Source organism: Sceloporus undulatus, chromosome 4 (assembly GCF_019175285.1).
Source record: "Sceloporus undulatus isolate JIND9_A2432 ecotype Alabama chromosome 4, SceUnd_v1.1, whole genome shotgun sequence".
Lineage (NCBI taxonomy): Eukaryota > Metazoa > Chordata > Lepidosauria > Squamata > Phrynosomatidae > Sceloporus > Sceloporus undulatus.
The window spans coordinates 228,469,670-228,497,082 of record NC_056525.1 but is presented as its reverse complement, the minus strand read 5'-3'; the positions used below and the strand labels follow the sequence as shown (position 1 = coordinate 228,497,082).

At 40.1% G+C, this 27,413-nt stretch overlaps 1 protein-coding gene across 6 annotated transcripts in view; it reads left to right on the top strand.

The window, feature by feature from the left end:
• Window positions 1–27,413, top strand: part of LOC121928362 (CUB and sushi domain-containing protein 3) — an 810,382-nt gene that overhangs the window by 648,134 nt on the left and 134,835 nt on the right. For all 6 annotated transcript variants that reach the window (XR_006103494.1, XM_042462948.1, XM_042462947.1 and 3 more), the window contains 5 exons: window positions 3,760–3,951; window positions 9,403–9,541; window positions 11,475–11,662; window positions 14,882–15,076; window positions 25,542–25,658. Coding sequence is in view for 5 of the 6 variants with exons in the window: in XM_042462948.1 (XP_042318882.1) it covers window positions 3,760–3,951; window positions 9,403–9,541; window positions 11,475–11,662; window positions 14,882–15,076; window positions 25,542–25,658 (831 nt within the window). In the remaining variant the exon portion in view is untranslated. The remainder of the gene's footprint in view (window positions 1–3,759; window positions 3,952–9,402; window positions 9,542–11,474; window positions 11,663–14,881; window positions 15,077–25,541; window positions 25,659–27,413) is intronic.

Below are 27,413 nucleotides of genomic sequence, written 5' to 3'. Positions count from 1 at the left end.
GGAAAGCAATTTGAACACACTGCAGAATATACTATTATATTTAGGATGAGTAATAGAAAATAGATTAATGAAAAGTTAATTAAAGTATGTGAGCCATTCATCACATTTATATTACAGTTATATTCATTATACTATTAAACAGTTATTATGAAACTTATTATTGTTGTAAAATTGTAATTTTGCTTAAACAAAATCTTAAAAAGAAAGAACATTGAAATAATCAAACCAGCAATAAAATACAGATAACAACACACTATATTTTATGCCCATGCACGCACGCACGCACGCACACACAGAGAGAGAGAGATTGTTTTCTGCTGCTCCGGAGACTAGGACCTGGAGCAATGGATGCAAGCTACAGGAAAAGAGATTTCACCTCAACATTAGGAAGAACTTCCTGACAGTCAGGGCTGTTTGACAGTGGAACACACTCCCTCGGAGTGTAGTGGAGTCTCCTTCCTTAGAGGTCTTTAAACAGAGGCTGGATGGCCATCTGTTGGGGATGCTTTGATTTAGATTTCCTGCATGGCAGGGGTTGGACTGGATGGCCCTTGTGGTCTCTTCCAACTCTATGATTCTCTGATTCTATGAGAGAGAGAGATCATTAAATATAGTATAAATATACTAAAATGTGTATAATAAAAATAGCACAGCCAGTCTTTATAAATGTAGCAGTACACATAGTCAGTACACTATATAAAATACACAAAGGAGATTATCACACAATTTAAAAGAGCAATTTACCGCTGTCGAATTGAATTCTAATTAGGGCTGCATCTAGATACTATCACACCAGTTTTGCCGCCAACACTGCTGAGCAGGTTTAGCCTGGGTAACTTTTGACTAGAATCCAAGCTCCTGGCTTTGAAAAGAGGCCGTCTGAGCTTGGATTATAGCTGGGCTATACCCAGCAGGTGGCGGTGGCAGGAAAACATAATACCTGGATGCAGCCCGAATTAGAATTCAATTTGGCAGTGGTAAGTCGCTATTTAAAGATGTAAGATTGCTGACCAACTCATTAAATAACGAGACCAGACACAGAGAACTGGGTTATAAAATGGGCAACTTTATTAAAATTCAACCTATTTAACTTTATTTCTTCAGAACTGCAAGCCCAGGGGGGAGAACCTTGTGCAGGAACAGCTGGCGGATGGTCTGCTCCAAGACGAATTCCCCAGCTTCCAAAAGGGTGAAAACACCTGAGCCCCAAGGGCAATCCATACTTTGGATTGCTCCCTGGCCGGCTCTCATCCAGAAGGCCAACCCAAGACTTCCCCACTTAACTCTCACGACTTAAGTGAGGGTTTGAACCTCAAGCCAGCCCCAAGGCAAGTCTCTTTCCCTTCATGTTTAGTCTCAAGATGTAAACCTTCTCCCTTTAGGAGGGTGTCGAGGTGCTCACCGAACCGACTATCTCCCCCCACCTATGCATGAGGCTTATTTATGGCCACACCCTAAGCCAATCATCCAATTCCTCATCCAACAGTGTAGGATAGGCAAAAAACCCTTGGTAAAACAAGGGCAAAAATTCCTACCTGGCCCCGAAGCAACCAGAATGAATCTTACACTGTCTTCGAGGTGGGAGGGTGGGCCAGCTCTTTCAAACTGACAGGGAGGCCAAGGGCAGGCGAGCCTTAAATAGGGTTAACCCCGCCCTCTCCCTCTCTAACGGGCGTGCAAAAGTGTGCCATTTTGTTTAAAACAACTGGTCTCTCCAATGAGAGGCCAGCAAAACCTTCTCGCTGAGCCAATGGGCTCTGAGAAGCATAATCTCCAAAGAGAGATAATTTCTGTTTTATTTCCCATCTTGTAAAAAGGTCACAGTAAAGATTAGCAAAGATTACATACAGATTCATGGAGAGCATGAATATCCTGACTTATTAAACCAAGATTGAATTTTCGTGTGTGAGAGCCTCTTGTACACAAGACTGTATTACAGGAGTGATTACAATGTCCTAAGACATTTTACCATTGTTGAAATGTAGCCTTTCTCCAATGTTTTTTGTGGTAATCTAGTAAAGATATTTTAGCAGAAACTGCTAAAAGGAAGAATGGAATGGTAGAATATGTTAGAATTTGGAATACTGAATACAGAAAAAGTGTTAAGAGATAAAGAAAAGAGATTGAGGGGCAACCGCATGCAGCAGCACTGATCTGCTCCCTGCACAGAGCAAAAAGAAGTCACCCCAAATGGCTTCTTGTGCCCAGGAAAGGGCACCACAAGCGCTGGCACACCATGTTGACGCCCCTTCCACAATGTGCAGTTTGGATGCTGCACTGGAGGTGTGTCATCATGGTGCATGCTATGTGAACCAGCGCATGCCAAAATGGTGCCTCACAGGTGGCACTAGGGCTTTGAGCATGTGGACACTCAGCCTCACCCTGGGCACAGCCCCTGATACACCAAATAACAATGAGGGAAAGAAAAATTAAAACAAGAAGTAAAAAATATTTGTGAAACAACAGTGATTACAAAGAAAGAGAAGAGTAAAGTTAAAAGCAAATAGTACACAAGGGACCCAATTTGCCTAAATATATGGGTGAATTGTTCCATGGGTACTTGATCCAGTTCTTCTGGGTGATGCTAGTACTTAATCTTCTAGTTTTAACAGAAGCAGACTTGGCAGCAATATGTGTCCTTTTATTGCTTGTTGAAAAATACAAAATGAGGAAGAGCTGTGTTTTTTGACACTGCAAGATTAGCATACAAATCTCTACAGCAGTGAACAGTGTGCTTTCAAACAGCGTGCTGGTGGCTTGTGCCTCAATTGTGATTTAGTTAAACCTTTGTTTGAGATAACTTTTGTTAAATCCTATTCAGTTAAAGCAACTGCTTCACATTTTTGTGAGCTTTGGCATTTCACTGAGAAACAAACAAACAAGTAACAGGAGGCTAAAATTTATTTTATATCAGCATAGACAGGTCCAAAAGCATGCGTGTGCTGATGAACTAAAAATAAAGCATATTGCAGTTTAATTTGTCATGTTTTCTTTTAAGGAAAATAGATATTTGGCCATCATTAATATTTGATTGGCTAATGGAAAACTACATTCATAAGCTTGTATGGGATAAAATGGTAAACTTATTGCTGAGCACTCTTTGTATAATTTTGCTACTGGGATATATGCTATAATGAAGCAGAGTTACATCCACACCTAAGCCAATTTTCCAAGTCCCCGAACAACAGTTTGAGGTAGGCGAAAAAGCCTTGGAAAGGGGAGAAAATTCCTACCCAGCCCTTAACATGACCAACACAGCCACACTGAAGTTGAGGCGGGAGGGTGGGACAATGTTTGTAGTGCTTCAGTTACATTGCTTTTAACAGGACTGTGGTAATTTGACTTCTTTGGATTATGTCTAATGTGGATATGATTTTGATACCATAATGTTGATAGACAATCTGTTATCCATCATGGTATACCATGCGGGATTATGTGGTACATCCAGTGAAGATGTGCAGGAAACCTTTCCCCATTTAATCTCAAATTATTCCATAGTTCTTTAAAATTAAGAACAACAAGAATGAAATGCTACATTAATTGTGCCGTTAATTGAACCAAATGTGGATGTGTTCAGTAATCAAAACAGATGGCAAATATAAGAATAATTGCATAAAATAAGTATTTTAGTGAATCATATATTTTGTGATATTTTCCCCAAAGAAAGGACTATGAATCTTCTTTATGCGCCAGAACTATTTTTGTTCCAAATCAACTTAATACAAATCAGAATTGATATGTTAATGTTTCCCTTCCTAGGCTCTGTAGCCACAGCATGTCGTGATCCAGGAGTTCCCATGAATGGAACTCGAAATGGAGATGGAAGAGAACCCGGAGATACTGTCATTTTTCAGTGTGACCCTGGCTATGAATTGCAAGGAGATGAACGAATAACCTGCATTCAGGTAGAAAATCGGTACTTCTGGCAGCCCAACCCACCAGTCTGTATAGGTATGCAGAAACCAAGAAAAGACACAACTGGTTTTCTGACTTGGAAACATGTTCTAATTACCCAGTCACAAAGACTTTACAGTTAACAATGCTGAATTAGATACAGATGTGAGGACAACTTAGTAGGCCTCAACAAGTATGGTACTGTATTTTTAATCATGGTGGGATTTTATAAAAGAAAAGATCACATACAGCACCCATCAAAAAGAGAAGAGCAATACTCTGTAGGTCTTGTAAAATATGGTAGGGTATAAAAGCATTTTTGCCAAGAATAGTGACATATTGTTACAGCCTCTGTTTTAATAAAAGCCTTAGGATCACTAATCTCTTGTTGGAAACATCATATCAGCAGTGGCCTAAGTGCAGCCCTTGGGCTGCATGTGGTCTCCTAGGACACTTTTTGTGGATCACAGATGTTACATTAGTCAGTGTTTTGCATTTTTTAAAATTAAAAAAAAAGATCCAAAATGACTTTTAGGTGATGCAACTGATTTCCTCTTACTTCTGTTGTTTAAAAAGATCTGTTTGTGGCCTGAAATAGCACAGAAAGGCCCCCAAACATGCTGAAAACACCTCCCATGTCCCCTTGATAGTGTTTAGGTGGGAATAGATTGGTATAAGCAGACAAGTGGAGACTGCAGTCTTCCAAGGTCTGCTGAAGGGGACCTTGCAGCATTTGTTGCAAATCAAGATCAGGCATCGTTGTCTACCACTGCACTAGATCAGTTGTTCTTAAACTCTGGTCCTCCAAGTGTTTTGGCCTCCAGCTCCCAGAAGTCCCAGCCAACTTGACCAACAGTTAGGCCATCTGGGAGCTGAAATCCAAAACACCTAGACCAAAGTTTGGAAACCACTTCACTAGATGATGGATTTCCCATGTCTATGCTTTGTAAATCTTTATTCACAGCATCCTATCCATTCTAAAAAGGTACTCTGTAAAGTAAGGAGATCCTTAGGGACAGCTGCTGTTGTGTAAAAAGACAGACAGACAGGCCAAGGGTAAAAATATAATTTTAAATGTGTACATTCTTAGTGCAAGATTTCCCCAAGGTCTGCTTTCATGTATGAATTTTTGTATTAATTTTGTCTCTACTGATTAAATTATGCAGAGGATTGTTTGCAAAGGATTTTCTTTTAAATAAATCTTTAAAAGAAATCATTTTAATGAAAAGTGATTATTTTGCCATTGTAGAATTTGTGCTAGAGAAATGTGGCAGTGTGCTTTGTAAATATTTAACATACTAGATCAGATTGCTAACAGATGACCAAACATCTAACAGCTTTGTTTTCTGTGGAGATCAGAACTGGAACAATAGGGACAAAGAGTTTTAATAAATCTATGCATTTGTCTTTGAGTATTCTGTATGTAAAAAAGACATTGAACATGCCATAGGTGTTCACCTGACTACTAATTCTCCCCCATCAACAGTCAGTGACCGCCTATTTAAGTCCACACCTAAGCCAATTTTCCAAGTCCCTGAACAACAGTGTGAGGTAGGCGAAAAAGCCTTGGAAAGGGGAGAAAATTCCTACCCGGCCCTTAATGCGACCAACACAGTCACACTGAAGTCGAGGCAGGAGGGTGGGACAACAATTGCAAAGAGGGATAAGGAAGGATGGTGCTGTCTTAAATAGCCTCAGCTCCACCCCCAACCCTTCCCTGATGTGGGGTAGAAACACCACATCTAATTGACTGCTGGCCTCACTCAAGAGGGCAGCAAATGCATATCTCCAACCATGGTGGCACGGGGGACATGGATTATAAAGCCATACACTCCAGAACACACATTTGTGTGTGTTACAGCATAGACATGCCAGCTAATATTAGTCTTCTTTTAAAGTCATCAGCAAATCTCAACACATGCAACATTATGTAAATTGGCATTAAAGTCAGCTTGCCTTAAAGTGCAAATAAGAATTTGAATGATTTTTGTGAGAAACATAGAAAGGAGAGAAAGAGCTACATTCACCCTCCCCCTTACTATTTTCAGCTCATTTTTTATTTTTATTTTCATTTTTATTTTTGGTCATCAACCTAACAATGAACATCTGACCAGGTAGCTTCAAACAAAAGGTGAAGGGGTTGATACTTCCTATCTGTTTATGATGAACAACCTTAAAATAGTTGGCATGAATTCGTCTTCTGCTTCTTGCATTGTTTCTCACAATGAATAGCCAATAATTTTGTGATAATATGCCCGTATGACAACACAACCTATCTCTATAGTAGATCTTGTTATTGTAAGAAAGTTGCAACACAGAGTTAGTATATAGCAGCCAGATATGGGTGGAGATTTTTAATACAGAGCTGTAGTTCTAGGCTACATTAAAAGGTGTGGGTGGGTATTTTGGTAAAAGGCATAGGAGTAGATTAGTCTATTCAGAAAAATAAGAAAGCATTTCATTCTAGAAGAGGGTAGATTGGAGAAAAGTAGAGAAGTTTTGAAATTTCTTTCACATTAAAAGAAACAGTAGACTTATGTAGTAAGTCTACTGTTTGGTTAACACTGGTACAAGAGAAACGCACACACAGAGAGAGAGAGAGAGAGAGAGACGGGGGGGGGGGGCAGCTTTTGGTCAGCAGGGGCAACCCTCCTATGCTGAAATGTTTTGCATATTTACCTGAAAGTAAGTGTGAGTGCAGTGGTTTGAGCATTGGACTATGACTCTAGAGCTTGCCAAGAAAATCCTCTGATAGGTTTCCTTTAGGGTTGCCATAAATCATAAATTATTTGCAGACACACAACAACAAGAAGTCTAAGTTAACACAGTGAGGTTTAGTTCTGGGTGGACATTTGCTGAATTGTTGTGCAGGGAAGTGAATAAATCGGAACTGATACATTTTTATATGGATAACGAGAAAAGATGCATGGTAGGAAAAGAGGTAGACCACATTACTGGTAAATAGGCTCAATTATGGAAGGTGCAGGACATAAACAGGTCAGTTGATGACAAAAGGTCTCTCACGCATAGGGGAGTCATATGTCAAAGCCAGCTTGACAGCAATTAACAATGATCTTGCCTAACTTCCTCTGGGTTATAACTGCAAATAAGATTCCATTGCTGGTGCAGCTGGTTTTCGTGCATTTCCTTCATTAAGCTGGAGCTTGGTGGTGAGTCAAATGCTAAATCATGTCTGACAAGCCTCAGGTTACTTATTCATGATCTGCTGCAATGTTGAGTCCAATTTCTCATACTGTCAGGGATCTGCTAGATCAAGACCTTTTGTCTTTTAGATTGCTTCCAATTTAAATTATGGATATTCCACTTATTTATTTATTGAAATATTTATATCCTGCCCCATGTTGTAGGCTCTCAGGGTAGAGTACAATAAAATGAATTTAACCCATTTAAACCATATTAATTTTAAAAAGAGGTTATAGGCTTATTAAACAATTTGACAAATTCAGGCGGGATACAGACTCCCCCTTTGTGGCGACCTGCACCTGCCCCTTTCCCCAATGGATCAGGGCCTCAGGGGCCACAGCGCCAGCCACATAGGCCCTGATCTGCCGCTTTTCCAGGCCTCGGGGAAGCAGCAAAAAGCCGCTTCCCCATGGCTTGGAAAGGGGTGTCCTTGGGGCTTCATGCCCCAAGGACACCCCAACAGCGGCGGGGAAAGAGAGAAAAGGGCCCCTTTGCCCCTTTCTCTTTTGTATCGCTGGCACTGCCATGTAAAGGCTGCACCAGTGATACAAGTGGCGGAAGTAGCTCTGTTTCAGAGCTCTTTCCAGTGCCTCTGAAAGGGCACCAGAAGTGCCCTGTAGTGGCGTGTGTGTGTCATGCCCGCACTGCTCTGTTTAGAGGTGGCACGGCCATGACGTTGTAATGGCGGTGTCCATCTAGATAGGGCACCGCCATTACCACACTGCAGTTATGTGCTAGGGTTGAAGGGTGTCTGTAAAGGACGCCCCAAGGCAACCCTAGCACGTATCCAGGCTGGCGCAAAGCACCAGTCTGGATACTGCCTCAGACAGTTAAAATTATTTAGAACAATTAATCATCTTAATGCAAGTGCAGTTTGGGATAAAATCAATTAGACCTCAAGCCCTTAATTGTCATTGGTGCCTGGATGACACAAGTGGTCACATCAATCAATTAATCTTTTAAGGGGAGGTGCTATAAATGGGATGTCACAGCAGAGAAGGCTTTCTTCTATATCTTCCCACAGTGCAATGCACATACCGATGGGACACAGAGAAGGGCCTGCTCACATCTTGTGCAGATATATGGAAAAGCACACTTTCAAATATCAAGTTCTCAAGCCATTTAGCATTGTAGATGAGAACAGAGTATTCATTACACAGTCTCTTTTTCCCATTCCACAGAGCAAGTCCAGTAAGAGTTCATGAGCAATGGAATTGAAAGCAGCATGTGTTTGTTTTTAATTTTAAAATATTTACTTTGGAATGTTAGCAATACTGCTTTCTTATGAGTATGATCATGATATTTATGGATTTTGCCCACTAATATTTATAAAAGAAAATATGGGTGAAATTAAATTATACAACTACAAGGTCATCCCACACAGTGGATTTTTCCCTTCCTTTACTCCCACTTGAAGTTCCCTGTGTATTTCAAAGCCTCCACAGAGAGCCTACACAATGTTGTTAAATGTGTCTTAGTGGAGTGCAGTGGGAAAGGGGAAATACTGTACTGGTCCAAATTTTTTCTCCCTATTTTGGAAAGATTTATCCCTTCCACTGCAAGCAGATACGCCAACATTCAAATCTGTCTTGGGGTCCCCTCATCTTCAGGATATAATTTCCAGAGCATAGAGGAGCTACAAGGGTGAGGGACCTAATGGGAAAGATTTATTGTGCAAGCTGACATTGCTTCTGTGCTGTTGGGTTCCACCTATATGTTTTTACTTGTTAGTAACTAAAATAAATATTTGCATATATGAAATTACATCAGGTGAGCTCTATGACACCCAGTTGTATTTACAACGTTAGCATGATTTTAAAACTCTAACTATCATAGAACTGTGACTAGTATTAGTGTCTTGTTTCAGTAAGTTCAGCTGGCTTGATCAACACATATCTTTGTTCTACATTGTCATTTTGTTCATTTTATAAGTGATCTCATTTGTTATCAGTCATATTATTGGTAATTTTCTGTTATCATTAAAATGCCAATTATTTTTGCATGAGCTCATATCAACATGTCTTATGCATTGTAGCACTTAATACTTAAAAGTTCAAGCAACTCTAATGCACCTCAAAAGGTCAAATGTGGCCAGCCCATTTCTTGACAGAATGCTTTCTTATTCTGAGCCACGGGGGAAAATAGCATTCAATAACTATTTATTGGGAAATAAACTAGAATAATAATGGCTCACTTGCACCACTTCAAAGTAATAATTTTCTCGTTTGTTTTGATATTTATGTGAAATACAATGGAATTGTGTTGGGATTTACTGGTTCTTATCTTTGCTTGATTTATTCACAGCACCTTGTGGAGGCAATCTGACAGGTTCATCAGGTTTTATTCTTTCACCAAATTTCCCACATCCTTATCCCCATAGCAGAGACTGTGACTGGACTATCACTGTTAATAATGACTATGTAATATCATTAGCATTTATCAGGTAAGTGATTGATTGGCCCAAATTTTGAACAAGTACACCTGATCATCTGGCCTCTTGAGATGATGGTTAGAACTGATGCTAATGTGTTGCTTTGCATGCCCTATTCCACTTGGCTTTTAGTGTGGGGATGTAAGAGTAGGCCAGCAGTATATTACTCAAATGCATTCATCATTGCTGATGACACACAAACTTTTCCATGCTACCCTAAACTATTAATGATAATCTATTTTATGAGGGAAGTATCAAGTACATCAAGTACCCCAAAACTCTATTTATTTGCTTGATTTTTTTTTACTTGTTTAATTTCTACATCATTCTTTCTTGGGGCCAAAATGCATAAATAGTAGCCCAGTCAACAAAATTAACAGCTTTTAGCTGGCTTATCCTGTTGTTTAGATTGGTTGCATCAATTTTAACTGTCTGTAAAGAGACAACAAACCAAAATATATGGCTCAGAACAGAAGCTGTTCCATCTAGAAATCCTGTGTTGTTTTGAAACTACAGTTTAAGCAAATATCACATTTATTTGTTTTTAATTGGATTTTTGGCTGTCCTTTATGATAAAAATGAAGTAAAAGAATAATGCAATACAATAAAATGATGAAACACACAAAACAATTAAAATTAATTATTCTGTCTGGTCATTTAAAAAGAAAACAATCTCTTCAATAGGCACTTGGAAGATATCACAATTAATATCTGATATATTTTATTGGGAAATCATTCCAAAAATAAAGAGCTAGCTACATGCACCCTTGGTGCATATAGCTGCTGTACAGTATTTCTTTTGCAGACAATCACACTCTGCACACTGATGTGAGAGATCTGGAAGCTCTGAGAAGCATGATCCTATACCCTCCATCATTTCACTGATGAAAATTGGGATAGATGTGGCCAAGCAACGTCAGAGTGTTAATAAAAGGATATTAATAAGGAGGAATACATACGCTAAGAAAAGCTGCAGATTTGTTTTTACATTATTCTACAAGGAAGGATAAGATTCCACCTTGTCATCTCTTACCTCCTCATTTGAGCTGAGTGCAGACTACTTTTGCAGTTTGAATTCAATTTGCAGCAACTGAAGTAAGCTTAAGTATACAGTAAATGGGGAAGGTGGAAGAAGGAAAAAGAAACCAGGACATTTTAAAAGCAGCTGAAAAAGTGAGGCAACAGAAGATTATTCAGGGACCATCCTTGCCAAACTGGGACAATTGGAGGTTATGTGATCTTGTCTCTATTTCACAATGGACTGCTTTAAACATAATCTTGGTTTTTAAACTAGGGATGTATAGCTTTGTAAGATTGTGCTACCATGACCAAAAAGGCTATATAATATTTAGGGTAGCTACTACTGGGAAAGGCGTTGTTGACCCATAATCTGAAAAACTAGAGACTTAGGCTTTCAGTTTTACAGCATTTCCAGGATTTGAGAGTTATTGGAAATGTCAGAGCCATATTAAGAACCCATTTTATAAGCCATATATTTACATTCTAATAAGGCTCAGGTGAGTAGTGCCATTCTGGATATTAAATGCTATTTGTTCTAATTCTCTACCACAATTCAGTGCCTTAAATGATGTCAGAGATTAAATAAAGCAAATATCTTGTTCACTCTGTTTGTTCTTACCCTATAATGGATAACATGTAAGAATATTTATTAAAATGAAAGCGAAGAAAAATCTGACAGGAAATCAAGAGACATGCAAACTCAAGGCTAAAGCTATGCACAGAATTATGGTAATCTGCAATAAAATGTTTTATATTTCCATGTAGTATTACTATCTTGTAATCTGTAAAAAAAAGGAAGTGAAAATCCATTACAAAACTTTGCTTATATAATAATGGTTTTGCCAATTAGTAGGCTTTTCTTTAGTGAACATATTGGTCAATTATAGTCCCATCTGACATCTGCTCTGTTTTTAATGTTTTACAGCTTCAGTATAGAACCAAACTATGATTTTCTCTACATCTATGATGGGCCAGACAGCAATAGTCCACTAATTGGGAGCTTTCAAGATAGCAAACTACCAGAGAGGATAGAAAGTAGTTCAAACTCAATGCATCTGGCTTTTCGAAGTGATGGATCTGTTAGTTTTACTGGTTTTCACCTGGAGTATAAAGGTAAATGGAGATCATTATGTTTTGGACATCTTGCACAATTTGAACATGATCTTTACTACTGTATCGAGCACAGTTTCTTAAGAAATAATCTGCATGAAGTCAAGGTTTGTATCATTCATTCATGTGGGCATTATACTCTATTTTTGCTTGATTGGAAACAATTGTTTGTCACATGATATAAAAGTTTGAGATTCTTGATCTTAAAAAGACTTATTGGTTTATTGCTGATCAGCTTGGAAATAACGAGAACAGACAAGATATTTGGGATATAAAATTACCTTATTTATGTGCATTTTTATGAGATCTGCAAAATGGTGGGAGTAACCTAGTGTGGGAGCAGCTGAGACTGGCAGTCTATTTCCCAGTCCACCCCCTCAGCTTGCCCTGGATGAAACACCTGAACCCCACCAATAACCCTTAGGACCTTATCACACTAGCGAAATCCTGCTAACAAATAAATAAAATAAATATAAATAAAAGTTTTATTTATATCACCGCGCCCTCCCAGATCAGGGCGGTTTACATACATTTACATATACATACATAGATTAAAAACAAACCACACCATACAATTATACAATAAAAATAACAGCTAAAACAGCTAAAACCCCATTAGCCCATCCTCATGGCCACGGAAGAGGGGGGGCCCTTAGGAATTTTTATGGGGGAAATGCTTGCTGGATAAGAAGGTCTTCAAGTCCTTCTTAATTGGGCCAGGGAGGTAATCGAGCGGAGTCGGCGGGCAGCGTGTTCCAAAGAGCCGGGGCAGCGATGGAAAAAGTCCGCCTAGTGACGGAAAGAGGTCTGGCCCCCGGCCACCTTTAGTAGTTGCTGCTGGAGTTCTGGGGTGCGGGACGGGATATATGGGAGAGGCGGTCCTTCAGGTATCCTTGGGCCCAAGCCATTAGAGCTTTATAGGTGGATAACCAACACCTTTATTGGCCGGAAGCGAATAGGGCAGCCAGTGAGATCTTTCAACACTGGTGTTATATGGCTGGCCCTAGAAGCTTACCGTGGACAGCCTGGCTGCATATTTTGCGTAGCTTCCGGGTTTGGTATAAGGGTTGCCCCATGTAGAGTACATTGTAGAAATCCAATCTCGAGGTTACCAGAGCATGTACAACAGTTTCAAGGTCCCCCTGGGCCAAGTATGGATTTAAAGTAGACTTAGATTAGAAAAAAACCACAAATGTGGGAAGTTTATCACATGACATTTCACCAGACCGGAAATAATGAGAAAATAAAGCGAAGGCAAGAGACAAAAATGGCAGCTTTTCACTTTCGGAACTTCCCGAAAGTAAAAAGCTGCCATTTTCATCCCTTTTGCCTTTGCTTTATTTTCATGTTATTTCTGGTCTGGCAAAATGTGATAAACTTCCCACATTTTTTTTCCTAATCAAAATCTAGTTTTAATCCCGTTTCTCAGTGGGATTTCACTAGTGTGATAAGGTCCATAGTTGGGTTGCTGCCCGACTGGCTCACATCTGGAATGCCAACCTGAGATTTCCTCACTTATCTCACAGGATTTAAGCAAGGGTTATATCTCAGGTGAGCTGCAAGGAAGGTTTATTTCACTATCCCTTTAGTCACATTACTTAAAGAGGCAGTTCCAGAGACCTAACCTTCACCTTAAGAAGTAATAGGTGTTCACTTAAATGCTATATGTCTCCCTGGCAACCGCCAGCCTATGTATGACCACACCTGAGTCAATTGTTCAAATCCCCAGACAAGCAGTGTGGGGTAGGTGAAAAATCGTTGGAAAGGGGAGAAAATTCCTACCCAGCCCTCAAAGTGACCAGAAAATTCACACTGATGTAGAGGTGGGCAGGTGGGCCAACAGATATGCAAGAGTCCAAGAGGAGGGGCAACTCGCAACTCTCTCATCATGGTGGGGGTGCACATGGGCCTCTTTCTCACATGGCTAGGAAAGAATGTCCCCAGAGCCAGATAAGCCAGCCTGGGGGACATGGAATCTCGTAATAAGGTTGCATCACTCTGATCTGTAAGCAGGGCTGACATGACTGAATGTTCTTTGATGCAAACAAATATTTCTGTATTTTTAGATGAAGAGACAGATTGGTGATAAATGTCCAACTTTCTTCCCTGATATTTAATTGCCCTTGTACCAGAAGAATAATTGTTTGTTTGAACAGGAGTTCATTCACAAACTGCAAGACCCGCCTAGAGTCGGAAAAAGTAACACCTAGACATAAGGGTCATGCATGGCTCAGCATAGCATAGTAGTTCTGAATGCTGAGCCATTTACTGCCACCCACTTCTAGAGCCCCCACCCCACCCCAGTCATTCATACCTGAAGGGGAGCAGAAAGGACTGCAGAAGCATCTGGCTGTATCCCCATAGCAGACATGAAACAATTATATCATCTGATTACGTCTGTTGTGGTCCTTCAAAGGTCTCAGTGGCCGAGGTAATCATTTTGTGTTTGGCTACAAGGACACAACCAGATGCTTCTGCTATTCCTCCTCCCACTCTCTTCCAAGAACAAATGACCATGTGGGGGCAGGGGGTCTTCATCAGCTCTATCGTATGTATGGGGGTGGTGGCTTTGGTTGCTTCAGAGGGAGGAACATCTACAGCAGCTAAAAATAGACATGCATAGGCATAGGGTGGATTTAAGTGTGCACATACCAACCCGTATGTGTTCGGTCAAATCTGTAGTTGCTAGGAGGCACATGGCAGTCTCCAAAGGCCCATTTTAAACTAGAATGCAGCTGCGAATGAGGAATGGGGAAGAATACTTTATCCCTCTCATATATTTTCACTTTTTGCTCTAATTAAAAAAGATTCTACAGGAGTTTTCCTATTTTTAGTGGGAAAGTAACAAGGCTCCTTTGACTTTGAAAGTATTGTAGGGTCTTCTTGTAGTTTTAATTGGGCAAGTAGCATGAATGTAAAAAGTTTAAGTGCTCCATTTTGACTGCTATGATCAGAGTTGCAGATACTTGCAGTGAGAATTAGTAGAAAAGAGCAAGACTCGAAGAAGAAACAGTAATAACAGATGAGTATGTGGAGGATTTTGTTTTTAAAGAATGAAAGAAAAATATTCACCAAGGTTTAACTAGTCTGGAGAAACTCAAACAGGTGAAACTCAGAGAAACTCAGTTTGGAGAAACTCAGATAGGAGACAAAAATTATGGTAAAATTTCCTTAGTAGATGGATACAAAAATCCTTATAATGGCTTTCCCCTGTAATTGCAGCCAAACTACGTGAATCCTGTTTTGATCCTGGGAACATCATGAATGGCACAAGACTTGGGATGGATTATAAACTGGGATCAACAGTCACATATTACTGTGATGCTGGTTATGTTCTTCAAGGTTACTCTACACTAACGTGTATCATGGGAGATGATGGGAGACCTGGATGGAATAGACCTTTACCAAGCTGCCATGGTAAGACCTTGGGAGAGGACAAATTTCTGATTGACCATAGGAAGTAAATAGTGTTACATTTATTTTTATGGCTGTACTTCTTTTCAGAATAAGTGGGATTCATTTCTTTCAAAACTGCCACAGATACAAGAATTGTTCACTGAATGATCACAAGGGGGTCCTGCTTTTTCCTTCCCTGTGCCATATCAGGCCATATCAAGCTGTTATGGTGAATTGGAGGCCAGTACACACACCAAGATTTCCCCATTCTGTCTAGTCAAGGAGTAATGCACCAAATACCAAGATAGACTAAAATATGCAAGTTCTGTTTTATGGTGGTTAGATAAATGTGTTAATTCTCTCTATCACTGGAGAATGAATTCATGCACACCTCTTTCTCATCATGGTGTGTCTTCAAAGAAATTATGCAAATACACGCATACCTTGGTTAAGAAAACCTGTAAAAAATATGTTTCTTTTTACAATTTTTTGTGCTTGTCCATCCACCCTTTCTTCTTTGTCCTCTCTCCAGCTGGAAGCTTTTTACCAATGCTGACATTGAGAGGATGGTTAAGGAGGGCTGGCGAAGCACAAGCATTTGGTGTCAGGTTTCAGGAGCATATCTACAGTAAACAATGCAATAAATAAAGCTTGAGCTGGGAAAGAGCAAGTTATGCCTTAACTGATTCTGCTCTAGATGTGTGTTCAGTAACTGCCTCCAAAATCCATTACTAAGCATGTGTTAACTTCAAAACACAGAGAAAAAGGGACAGCCAATAAGTCTACCTCACATTCCCACAGCATGTGAAGGAAACATAGATCTATATGTTTGGTCACTGAAATGAAAATCTTGAGAAAAATGGATGTTGTTGAAAGAACAACAACAACAAAAAGATTATTTGCTGCATTTTGGAAGAAGACTGAAAGTGGTCTCTAAAAGGTTGAAATGGTTCTTGTTTACTTATGCAAGGCTTACCTGACCTGGTTATTTCATTTTGCATGTATATAGTTCCATTTCGAACAAAAAATTGTTGAAGCATGTTATATTGATTATTATTTTTTTGTGGTGTGGGAACCTATCTGTATTATTTCCAATTTATTTGTGCCCCTGGTACCAAATTTTTATGTTAAACAAAAAGTGTGTGTTTGCCTCTACACAAAATGTGCAGTGGTTTTCTTTTAACAGACTGGAAAGCCAGTAGTGGTTTGAGCATTGGACTAGGAGTCTGGAGACCAGGGTTCAAATCCTGTCTCAGCCATGTAAACCTACTGGGTGACACTGGGCAAGTCATACTCTCCCAGCTTCAAAGGATGGCAGTGACAACCCCTCCCTGAAGAATCCCATGATAGATTCACTTAGGCCGGTTACACACCGGCACTTGGGACGTCCGCAGGACGTCCCATTGTAAAAAAGGGGCGTCTCTTCTAGACGCCCCTGGGTCTAATACAGACTCTGTCCGTACAATATGGCGCCGGCCCTTCTACATGGCCGGCGCCATATTGACGTATCAGACGCTGAGCGTCCGAATGTCACACGGCGCTAATGATATCACGAATGCTCCCTTGGCGCTTCGCGATGTCATCAGTGTGCCGCGGAAAGAAGCTCCTTGTTGGAGCTTCTTTTTTGCTCCGCGCAGGAGCCGCGCGGTGTGGCTGCTGTGGCTCCTGCGCGGAGCAAGCGGCGGCAGCAGCAGACCGCCTCAAAGCAGCGGTCTATAACCCGCCTTTGAGTCAGCATAAGTCAGAAACAATTTGAAGGCACACATCACCAACAATCAGCTCAATGGGAAATGGGCTTGGAAATGGTTAAATTAATATAACAGTTGCATTTGTTTCTCAGTTTTCTCTTTACAAAATCCAGTGCACTTTTTCTCCCAGTCAGTATCCTTCTCTGACCATATTAAGACCCTTTGTCTCTTTCTTCAGTTTCTCTACTGTCTTGTCAGAATACCCCTCTGACTTTCTCTAGGCCCAGTCAAATTCCATATCTGACCCTCTTCCTAGAACTCTCATTTAGCAACATCCTCTGAACTCAAATCTTCCCTCAATATATTCCCTTCAGCACCCTTCAACTTGATTCCATCACAGCTACCACAATGTGATGAGGGTGTCTTTGCATTGATTATCTTATAAGTGTAAATGTGGCTCTTCTCTAGCTGCTTTGGAGCCTTCCAGCTGGGTATGCTTTCTGGAATGCCCTTTAGAAGACTTCCCATTTGAGGCTACAAATGTTCCTGCCCTGCTAAGCAAATTTGATTTCATATGGTTTTTGTAATTATTATTTTTTGTGTGGGCGTGCACACACACACACACACACACACTTACTTGTCTCAGAAGCTTTAGTTTCTCCAGTGTTTTGAAGATTTTACTGGAAGGAATGAGCACTATTTGCATTCAGCATAATCTGTCTACTCCACAATGCTGCAATTCCAATTGTTATCTTCCATCCTCCTTGTTGAGTTTTGAATGTCTTCAAAAGAGAATAATATGAACTTCTACATCTACTTTTTCTCCTTTCAAAAAATTTATTTCCAACATTTTTTTCCCTCAAAACACACACCTTAAAACACAATTTATAACAAAATTAGGTACAGTGGTGCCTCGGGTTACGAAATTAATTCGTTCCGCGGCCGCTTTCGTAACCCGAAAAGCCTTCGTAAGCCGAAAACCCATAGGCGCTAATGGGGAAAAGCCGCGATTTCGTGTGAAATAGCGCCGAAAAGCACCAAAAATTTTTTCGTAACCCGAAAAAACATTCGTAACCCGGAACAATTATTTCCTATGGGATTTTTTCGTATCCCGGAAATTTCGTAACCTGGGTATTTCGTATCCCGAGGAACCACTGTATAGCCATTTATTTTGGAAAGGCAACAAGAGCTAAAAACTATATTTCAGAGTTAATGGTTAAAAACAGTGTTATTTCAAGTGTTGCAAGCAATGTGTTTCTGGTTTCTCAGAATTCAGATTCTGTATTATAAAATGAAAGAAACCATGATACTCTAATTTTTAGAGACATTTCTATAGTCAGAATAATGACATCAAAATGCCAAGGGACAGGTGAAATTTTCTTTCAGTTGATTCTAAATAACAATTTATCAAAATTATTTTATTGATGTTTGGGGTAGAGGTGAGATCAGATTCACAGAATTAAGAAGGGATAAAAAAAGGGAACTGACAAATGTGTCCATGAAGGTCCAAGGCTAAAGTATGTGTAATACTTTAAAGTTTGTTTATCCCTAACACAATGATTTTTAAAGTCCTTGTTAGCTTTCACCTTATCGTAGAATAAATATGCATGCCAACCAAATCTAAGATCTGAACCTTCCAATTTACGTAGGCTTGCCTTTTGTAAGTCTAACCAGTCCTTTAACCAAAGTAAACCGCATGCCTCATAATAAAGTTTAAGGTTGGGAGGACCAGGCTTCCTCTTTCTTTAGAATCTTATAAATATTTTAGCTGGATTTGTGGTTTTTCCCCTCCCAAATAAAAGAATTTGGGTCTTTTTGCCAAATTTGAAATACCGAGTTGTTTTGAATAATTGAGATGGTTTGAAATAAAAATAATATTCACAGAAGGATTGTCATCTTTACTGCTGCAATCCTGCCAAGAAAAGAAAATTTTAATTCCCTCCATTTGTTCAGATCTTCCTTTATTTTTGCCCAACATTTCTTGTAGTTATTATTAAACAAATTTGCATTCTTTTTGGTGATTATTATCCCTAAATATTTAACTTTCTTGCTTATTTGAAAACCCAATAAAGCTCATAGTTTCTTTTCTTCTGTATTATCTATGTTTTTTGTCATTATTGCAGTTTTATTTTTGTTGATTTTTAATACCGATATTTTTCAAAATTTCTTAATTCTTTTTGTAAAGTTTTAATATCACTTAGAGGATCACTGAGGGATATCAATAGATCATCTGCAAAGGCGCGGACCTTAAATTTGGCCCCTTTCACTTTCACACCTTTTATTTCTGCATTATTCCTTATATTAATCAGCAATAACTCAATTATCATGATAAACAAAAGAGGTGACAAGGGGCAACCCTGTCGTGTTCTCTTTTGGATCTCTACAGGGTTGCCCCTTGTCCCCTCTTTTGTTTATTATGATAAATGAGTTATTGTTTTTTCAACTATGGGCCAGAATAGACCAACAAGTAAGGGCTATTTGAAGCCGCCCCCACCAAAAACAGATTAGGGCTGCGGAAAACAAATGGCACAGTCCTAATCCACCCTGAACCTGGACCAAATAGAAGCAGAAATGATCTGCTCCTATTTCAGCTGGGGAATAGGGTTTCTTTCCCAGCCCTGCTGCAGCCTCATGATAGGTTCTGATGCTCCAGTGGCATGTGGCATCTAAATGCTGCACTGCTGGAGCATCTTGAAGCTGCAAACATCTGGGCAGCTGGCTGGCTGGCCAGCTTCCAGGTGGCTTCTGAGTGGCTTGGAAGCATGCGACATGTAAACGCTATGCTCCCAAGATGCCTGGAAGGCATCTTTAATGTTGAATTTTGCCTGTGTACAAGTTTTTGTACAAGTTACAAACATTCAAAAATTTGGCATATCTGAGAATTTGAGATCTACAAAATTCAAATGCAGGGGAAAAAATGAAACAGACATTTTTCAGTATTCCTTTATGCAGCCTGCTCTGTTATGATGCCCTAGTGCCATTCAGCTGCAACGTGAAATCTCTTTTTGGATTTTCACAAGAAAGTCAATATTGTTGAAATGCTATTGTCATTTTGCTCTTCCTCAAATTTGATTTGGTATTATCAATTACACTGAATGTGTATTTCGTGTAACACTCATAGAATCATAGAGTTGGAAGAGACTACAAGGGCCATCCAGTCCAACCCCCTGCCATGCAGGAACTCTCAATAAAAGCATCCCCAACAGATGGCCATCCAGTCTCTGTTTAAACACCTCTAAGAAAGGAGACTCCACTACACTCTGAGGGAGTGTGTTCCACTGTCGAACAGCCCTTACTGTCATTCAAGTAGGGCCCTGAATAAGCCAACAAGATAAGAATATACTATTGATTTCTCCATATAAATATCTATTTCATATCTCCCAAGACCAGCATTGACATGCTGGGCATCTTTCTTCAGAAATGTGTGCATTTCCAAGGTTTTGGAAAGAGGGAGGAAAAAAACGATACCCATGAAAAAGAGACACAGATGAAAATTTGCACATTTGAAAAATACACATTTCAATCAATGAAAAAATGGGTAAAATACATACGCTGGGAAGAAAGTATATGAAAGTGCATACATTCTGAAAAATGCACACAAAATATGTACATATATGAACATGAAAAGAGTATCCAATAAGGATTCTGAGAAACAACCTGAATGAGACTAGTGGATTTCCATATCTCTAGGCTGAATATTTTGTACTTCCATTGTGAATGTACATGGCATGATTTATGTATAGTAATCTAAATATTCTCAAACATTATTATATTCACATTTTCTCATTTTTTTTTTAACATTCAATAATTTTAATTAAGCTAATGAAAAATAGAAGGGAAGCAATATAACTTTTCTTCAGTGCCTCTCTGTATGAGGTATAACTTGCCTTTGGCTAATACCCTTATTTCAGATGCCCTTGAAGCCTCTCTAATAAGTGTGGACTGTGAACCAAGTCCACAATCTAATTCTATTATGAATGAATGCAAAGATTAACCAGGCTAATACACCAAACCATGTGGCATTTGATGATAGCTGTTAAAAGCAGACAGTAATTAAGGTGTGACAATTATGCTTTTCATAAGATAAAGGTTTGTAAGTAATGATTTTTGTCAGATTTGAAGGAAGTATACCTCCTTCTGATACTATTACATAAGATTAACCTTTCATGTAACTGATATCTATTGTTGAAGAACTAGCATTTTATTGCTCAGTATAGTGAAAAAACATTTCATTGTGAGAAGACTTCCAATTGTAACAGCAGTAATAATTAAGAACAAAAGAGAAAAATGTGGCAAACATCTATCTTTTTTAAATTTAAAGTCCTGTGTATGATGGGGGAGAGGGTATCACTTGTGAGTACTGATAAAATGAGTCACAAACAATTTGTTATATTTACAAACATTTAAAGCATTAATATAAAGTGTTCTATACTAGACTCCTAAGGCATGTATATTTTCTTTGCTCATGTCATTAATCTGAGCTCAATGGGGAGAAAACATAATAAAGAGAAATCAGACAAGAGAAATCCAGTAGTGTTATGAAGATGATTAAGATAGTCCAGTCAAGATGATGATGGATTTGAATGGTTTTCTGAGGAGCCTTAAGGAAGTTTGTTTTGACAGGCAATCCTGAAAATTGGTTGACTTCTGGAATGAGAAAATAGTCTGAGCAGTTGACGTGATTGCTCCCTAGGCAAAGTGAAGATGAGCTTCTTGGTTTATAAATTGTTGGGATGGATGAGATATTGTGGACTAGGAGAAAGATTTGGACAAATCCAACTGAATTTAGGATAGAGGTATTGTACGGACCTATTGTGTAGTGGTGATATCAGATGAGAAATTGTTCTTCCCTGCTATGGTTTCATCTGTATGGTATAATCTAGTTGAATTTTCATAGCTGACACATATAAGACAGATTGCTTTTGGCTTGTCCAGTTTTCATGCATATTACTTTTTCCATTTTGTGTAACCTGATGATCTGGAAAGAACCCTTGGAAGAGTAAAACCTACCATATATATGGTTTATAAAAGACATTAGCTGCTTTGGTAATGTTAGTGGTTAATGCCGGGGGGGGGGGGGGTGATGTGAATCCATTAGGCCTAAGAGAAATGGTAATGAGACATCTGCTTGTTTTATATTTTAAAAAGTACTGTCATGTTGTGGAGACAGATAACTCTGATCCTCCAGGTGTTTGTTGACTGCAACTTCCATTAGTCCTAGCCAGCATAACAAATTGTAAGGGATTCACGGGGGGGGGGGGGGGGCAACTAGGTCTTTGATATAGCTCAATATGCATATAATGGAGCTTACATTCAGATCCTGAAGTCAACAGCCAGGGCTAGGAAAATGTCACAGCCATGTGACTGGACAGGTCAATGGTATTATTCAGTATAAGGCAACTTCCTATGTGCCTATGTGCTATTTTTCTGCAGAAACTAGCAAAAAGAAAACTAGTGTCTTGTCTACATAGGTGATTTACCCCAAATTCCTCTTGGGCTCACTGGGTCCTGTTTACATAACACAGGGTCAAAACCCTGAATCAAGTCTCTGCTGTCTTCATGATACCTGCATCTGAATCAGGGCTTCCTTCCTGAACCAGCATTTAAATAAATCACCTTCTTCTGTGGGTTTTTGGCTGTCTTCACAGTGATGATAGCAGCTGCCTTTTCACTCACAGTTCCTATGAGCTACCCAGCACCATTGCTGCAGATATGACTCTGAGATAAGAAAGAGGAACCCAGAGTCAATAGTGTGACTGGGCACCTTGTTCTGACCTCAGTGGCAATGCCATGTGACAAACAGGGGCCACATGGGAAAGAAACTGTCTATCGTTGGTGCGAGAGCCAAAATGCATAGCAAAAGAGAGCAGTTAAGGGGTAAATCCAGGGGGAATTTGGGACAAGAAAACTCTGGGGACAGCGCAGACTATTTTGGCAAGTGTAGACCCGCCCAATATTCACAAACAAACAAAAATAGAGGTTAAAATAGCATTTTCATATTAAAACCACATGGTTTCTATCGGAGGAACTAAGGGTTCTTTGCATTTTTTTTTTGTTCAATTAACTGTACCAATCTGGAATTCTCAGTAATCCACCTTCTGATCACATGAATTTGCAATTCACTGATAATATTTTCCAGATAGTCCAAATTATTATACCCATTAAGTTATACCCATTATTATTATATCCATTAAATACCCAGTAAGTATAACTTGATACCAGTGATTCCAGAATATTTAGGATGGGATAATAAACAGGCATCTTTGCAAGTTTATATTTTGTTTATTAACATAATCCAAATACATTTATACACATATCTAAACCCTTCTTGGGGATGATCATTACAACATAGGCGTACATTTTCTAGGCACATTGCTTCTGGAGATTTTACGTTGGTGATGAATCTCTGACCATCTGTATCATTTAACAGGCATCTGTATCAATGAATAGAAGTCTGTATTTCTTAATAAGTATCTCTACATTAATCTGCAGATGAACTTTCACATCTCAGAACATCCATCCATAGAGAAATGTATATATATCATATAGGTACATCTGTGCATTCTAGCATTTAGTACCCTGGCTACAACCAGTTTTACAGCAAATAAGGAGCATATCCTTTGTAGCCCAATCATTTATCTAAAGAGTAGCAGCATTTTGAGGACTATCCGCATAATGTCATTGGGAGATTAGTGAGATTATGCTATAGTATTATTCTATTTACATGTTCAGGTCATAACAAAATGTGATACCTTTAATGTTGTGACTCATTAAGATTTGTAAAAAAATCCTGATGTAGATAAAGCATAAGCTTGTATAGAACAGTCATTATGCCAAAATGCTGCTGTGCTCCTTTTTAATTGAAATGGATACTTAAAGATGAGATTGAGATTCCAGATAAAGTAATGAACTCTTTAATAATGTTCAGCGTTATTGCACCTTCCATATGTTATTTGACACATAGTCTCACCACAGGTTCTGCTCAGGAATTAGAACAAAATTTGCATGTTCATTTTACCTCATTTGAGAATTAATGTTCTATGAAAATTATTTCTTTACTTATTTCTTTCCCTTCCTCATTTTACATTCTAAGAAAAGTAAATTATACAAACCTAAATCCTGAGCCAGAATGTTTTATTCAATATGCATTTAGGGTTTGGCATTAGAAGGGATCTCAGCGGTGTAATATGCCTACTGCCAGCTTTAGTTAGAATACGAATGGCTCTTTCCAGGAGAGGAGCAGCCTGACTGCATTAGACTGGTAACATCATACATAAATGACTCCAGAGTGTTTTATGTGGGTTTACGTTTCTATTTTATGTTTAATCTGCAATTGATGTTGAATGTGAGAGCTAGAATTCTAACCTGAATATTGTTACTGAAATTGCTGGGATGATGTGTAAACTGTTCAAGTACAGTACAGTGTGATGAGTCAATGAGGACTGAAAAGGGATTAACACACCAGCTCTCAGGTCCTTTGTCTGATTATGGAGATTAACACATGAGGAGTGAAACATCATTGCCCCGTCCTTCCCACCTGAGCACGGAAAGGGCTTTCATACATGACCTGTACCTGACCCATGCAGGAAGTGCCAGTGAAAATGATTGTGGAAATCACTTTCACATGTAAGTTTGCTGAACATTCAGCAGCCCAGGAATCACTAGTACAAGTTATTTCACTAAACACTTTCAGACATCAGTGAAGTGTAATTCTCCTGTCATTTGCTGTCATTTCACATTAACAGAAGAACCCGTTAATATAATTACATTTCACTGAAGCTGAATGAGAGGTTCAGTGCACTTCCATGTGAAAGTATTTAGTGTGATCACTTTCACTCGGGTCACAGTCAAGATAAGCATGAGGGAGCAATCCTGTCCCTATCCTATCCCTGTGTGAGAATCTCCTATGTGTTTCTGGTCCCATTCCTTTGGCCATAATCCCTTCAAAAGACAGTATCAGTTAAGCAAAATGAATTTTAATCTAGCCTAGATTAAAAAGCAAGCCAGAAGGAAGCCAGTAAAGCATTTATAAAGAGAATGGCCCGGAACAGATGGGCCTTTGAGGTGCCCTCATCACGTGCCAGGGCTGCCTGGTGGGTGGAGCACCCACACGCCCTGCAGCCCTCGCACGTGACGAGGGCGCCGCAGCTGCAGTGTGCCCACCAGACGCGGCACGTACTGGTGATGTCACAGCTGCACCGCCTCCAAACGGGGTGGTGCAGTTGCAACATCATCACAGTGTCGCTGGTGCTTTAGGGCGCAGAAGTGCACCACAAAGAAGGAGCCACTTCCTGGTGCTCATTTTTTGCTCCGCAGGAGCGCCATGCAATTTGGTTGCTGTGGCACTCCTGTGGAGCAAAGAGAGGCGCTGGAGACGTGCCTATCTCTGGCAGTTTGTACCCCACCAGTATTTCATAAATTAGAGCTTATGACTAAGGAAATGCTATGCTATGCACACATTGATTACATTTTTGAGACATAGTGGCTGCTGATAAAACATAATTGGGCTTCTTATGCATAAGGGAATGCCAAGAAAGGAGGCAATCCTTTAGATACAGTTTAACAATCTTAAATTTGCACATTAAATATCAAAGGGGCCACAAATGTCCACAAATGACAAATTTAACTATTTTGTATACTCATCACTATTTTCTTCCAACTGGTAAACAAGGGGGAAAACAAATATAAACAAGTGCTACTTGTTGTATCTCTACTTTCAGTTTATCTACATTATATTTAAATAGACCATTCTACTTTTTCAGTACTATATTATTGAAATATATTCTATTTTTCCCTAGCACCTTGTGGAAGCCGTTCTACAGGTTCAGAGGGTACAGTTTTATCCCCTAACTACCCAAAAAACTATAGCATAGGACACAACTGCATTTACTCCATCGCAGTTCCCAAGGAATTTGGTGAGTAGCATTTGCTTTATTCACTGGAATTTTACTAACTTTACAGTCAATAGCTTCATAATTTTACTTTGATCTGATACTTATTTCCATATGAAGCCTGTGTAATTCAATTGAAACTCATATTAAAAATTATCAATGCTAACTTCACTTTCAAGCATCATTTTGTACTTATGTTATACTATATGGTCTTACACTTCAGTTTTACTGTGTACTGGATAAGATTCTTAAAAGATCTTGTGCTGTTTTAATATTTTTAATAAAAAATTAAATGCTTGCATGCATCACTTCACAAATTTAGCTCAGTTTCTTGAATGTTATTGCATATAGCATGTAGAAACTTTATCTGATAGTCAAGGTCCCAAGGTACGGATCATAGTTCTTTGATGGTAAGTGAATAAAGATGTGACCTTAAATAAAGATGTGACCTGCCATTTGTAATTCCATGCTGGAAAATGTAAGCCCATTAGCCTGAATAGTCCATTTGCGCACACTCTGATTGACCTGTTTCCTTCTTCTATCTATGCTACCAGCATTGACAGCACTCTTCCATAACCATCAGTCTGGCATCTCTGCACAAAATAGGATAATTTTAGGGCAGGGGTCGGCAACCCCCGGCCCACGGGCCTGATGCGCCCTGCAGAGGCGGCAGGACCGGCCCCAGCCCGGTCCTGCCACCACTGCCACCACCTCCACCTCCTCCGCCCCAGGCCGCATGGCCCTCCTCCTCCTCCACCATGCAGGGGAGGAAGAGGAGTGCCACGTGGCCTGGGGCAGAGGAGGCAAAGGGGGAAGCCACGCACTGCCCTCCCTGCCTCCCAGCACCACCTACTTCCTTCTCCTCTGCCTCCTCCGCCCCGCCCCCAGGCCGCGCAGGAAGAGGAGGAGAAGGAAGAGGAGGCAAAGGGGGAAGCCCCACAGGGCCCCGTGTCACCCTCCTTGCCTCTCTGCGCCACCCGCGCTGCCCTCCCTGCCTCCCCGCGCCGCCCACCTCCTTCTCCTCTGCCTCCTCCACCCCGCCCCCAGGCCGTGCGATGCATGGAGGAGAGGGGAGGAGGAAGAGGAGGAAGAGGAGGAGGGGGAGGAGAAGGAGGAAGAGGAGTAAGAGGAGAAGGAAGAGGAGGTGGGGGCAGCAGAAGGAGGAAGAGGAAGAAAGGAGGTGGGGGCAGCAGAAGGAGGAAGAGGAGGGAGGAAGAGGAGGAGGGGGCAGCAGAAGGAGGAAGAGGAGGGGGGGCAGCAGAAGGAGGAAGAGGAGAGGGAGGAAGAGGAGGAGGGGCAGCAGAAGGAGGAAGAGGAAGAAAAGGAGGTGGGGGCAGCAGAAGGAGGAAGAGGAGGGAGGAAGAGGAGGTGGGGGCAGCAGAAGGAGGAGGAAGAAGAAAAGGAGGTGGAGGCAGCAGGAGGAGGAAGAGGAGGGAGGAAGAGGAGGGGGGGCAGCAGGAGGAGCAGGAGGAGGAGATGGTGAGTGGCCAGAGGTCTCAAGGTTTTTTTAAATTTTATTTTGTGTGCTTTTAATGCTAACAAGTCTCCCTTGCTTTGACAATAATAGTGTGGTGATGGTGATGATGATGATGATGATGATGATGAGATGATGATGATGATGATGATGATGATGATGATGATGATGATGATGATGATGATATGTGTCAGCTTGAGAGGCATGCAGGCACTTTTTCTGAAGCTGAGAGAGTGTCACCTTCCAAAGTGTGTTTTGGGTGCTTTTAATGCTAACAAGTCTCCCTTGCTTTGACAATGATAGTG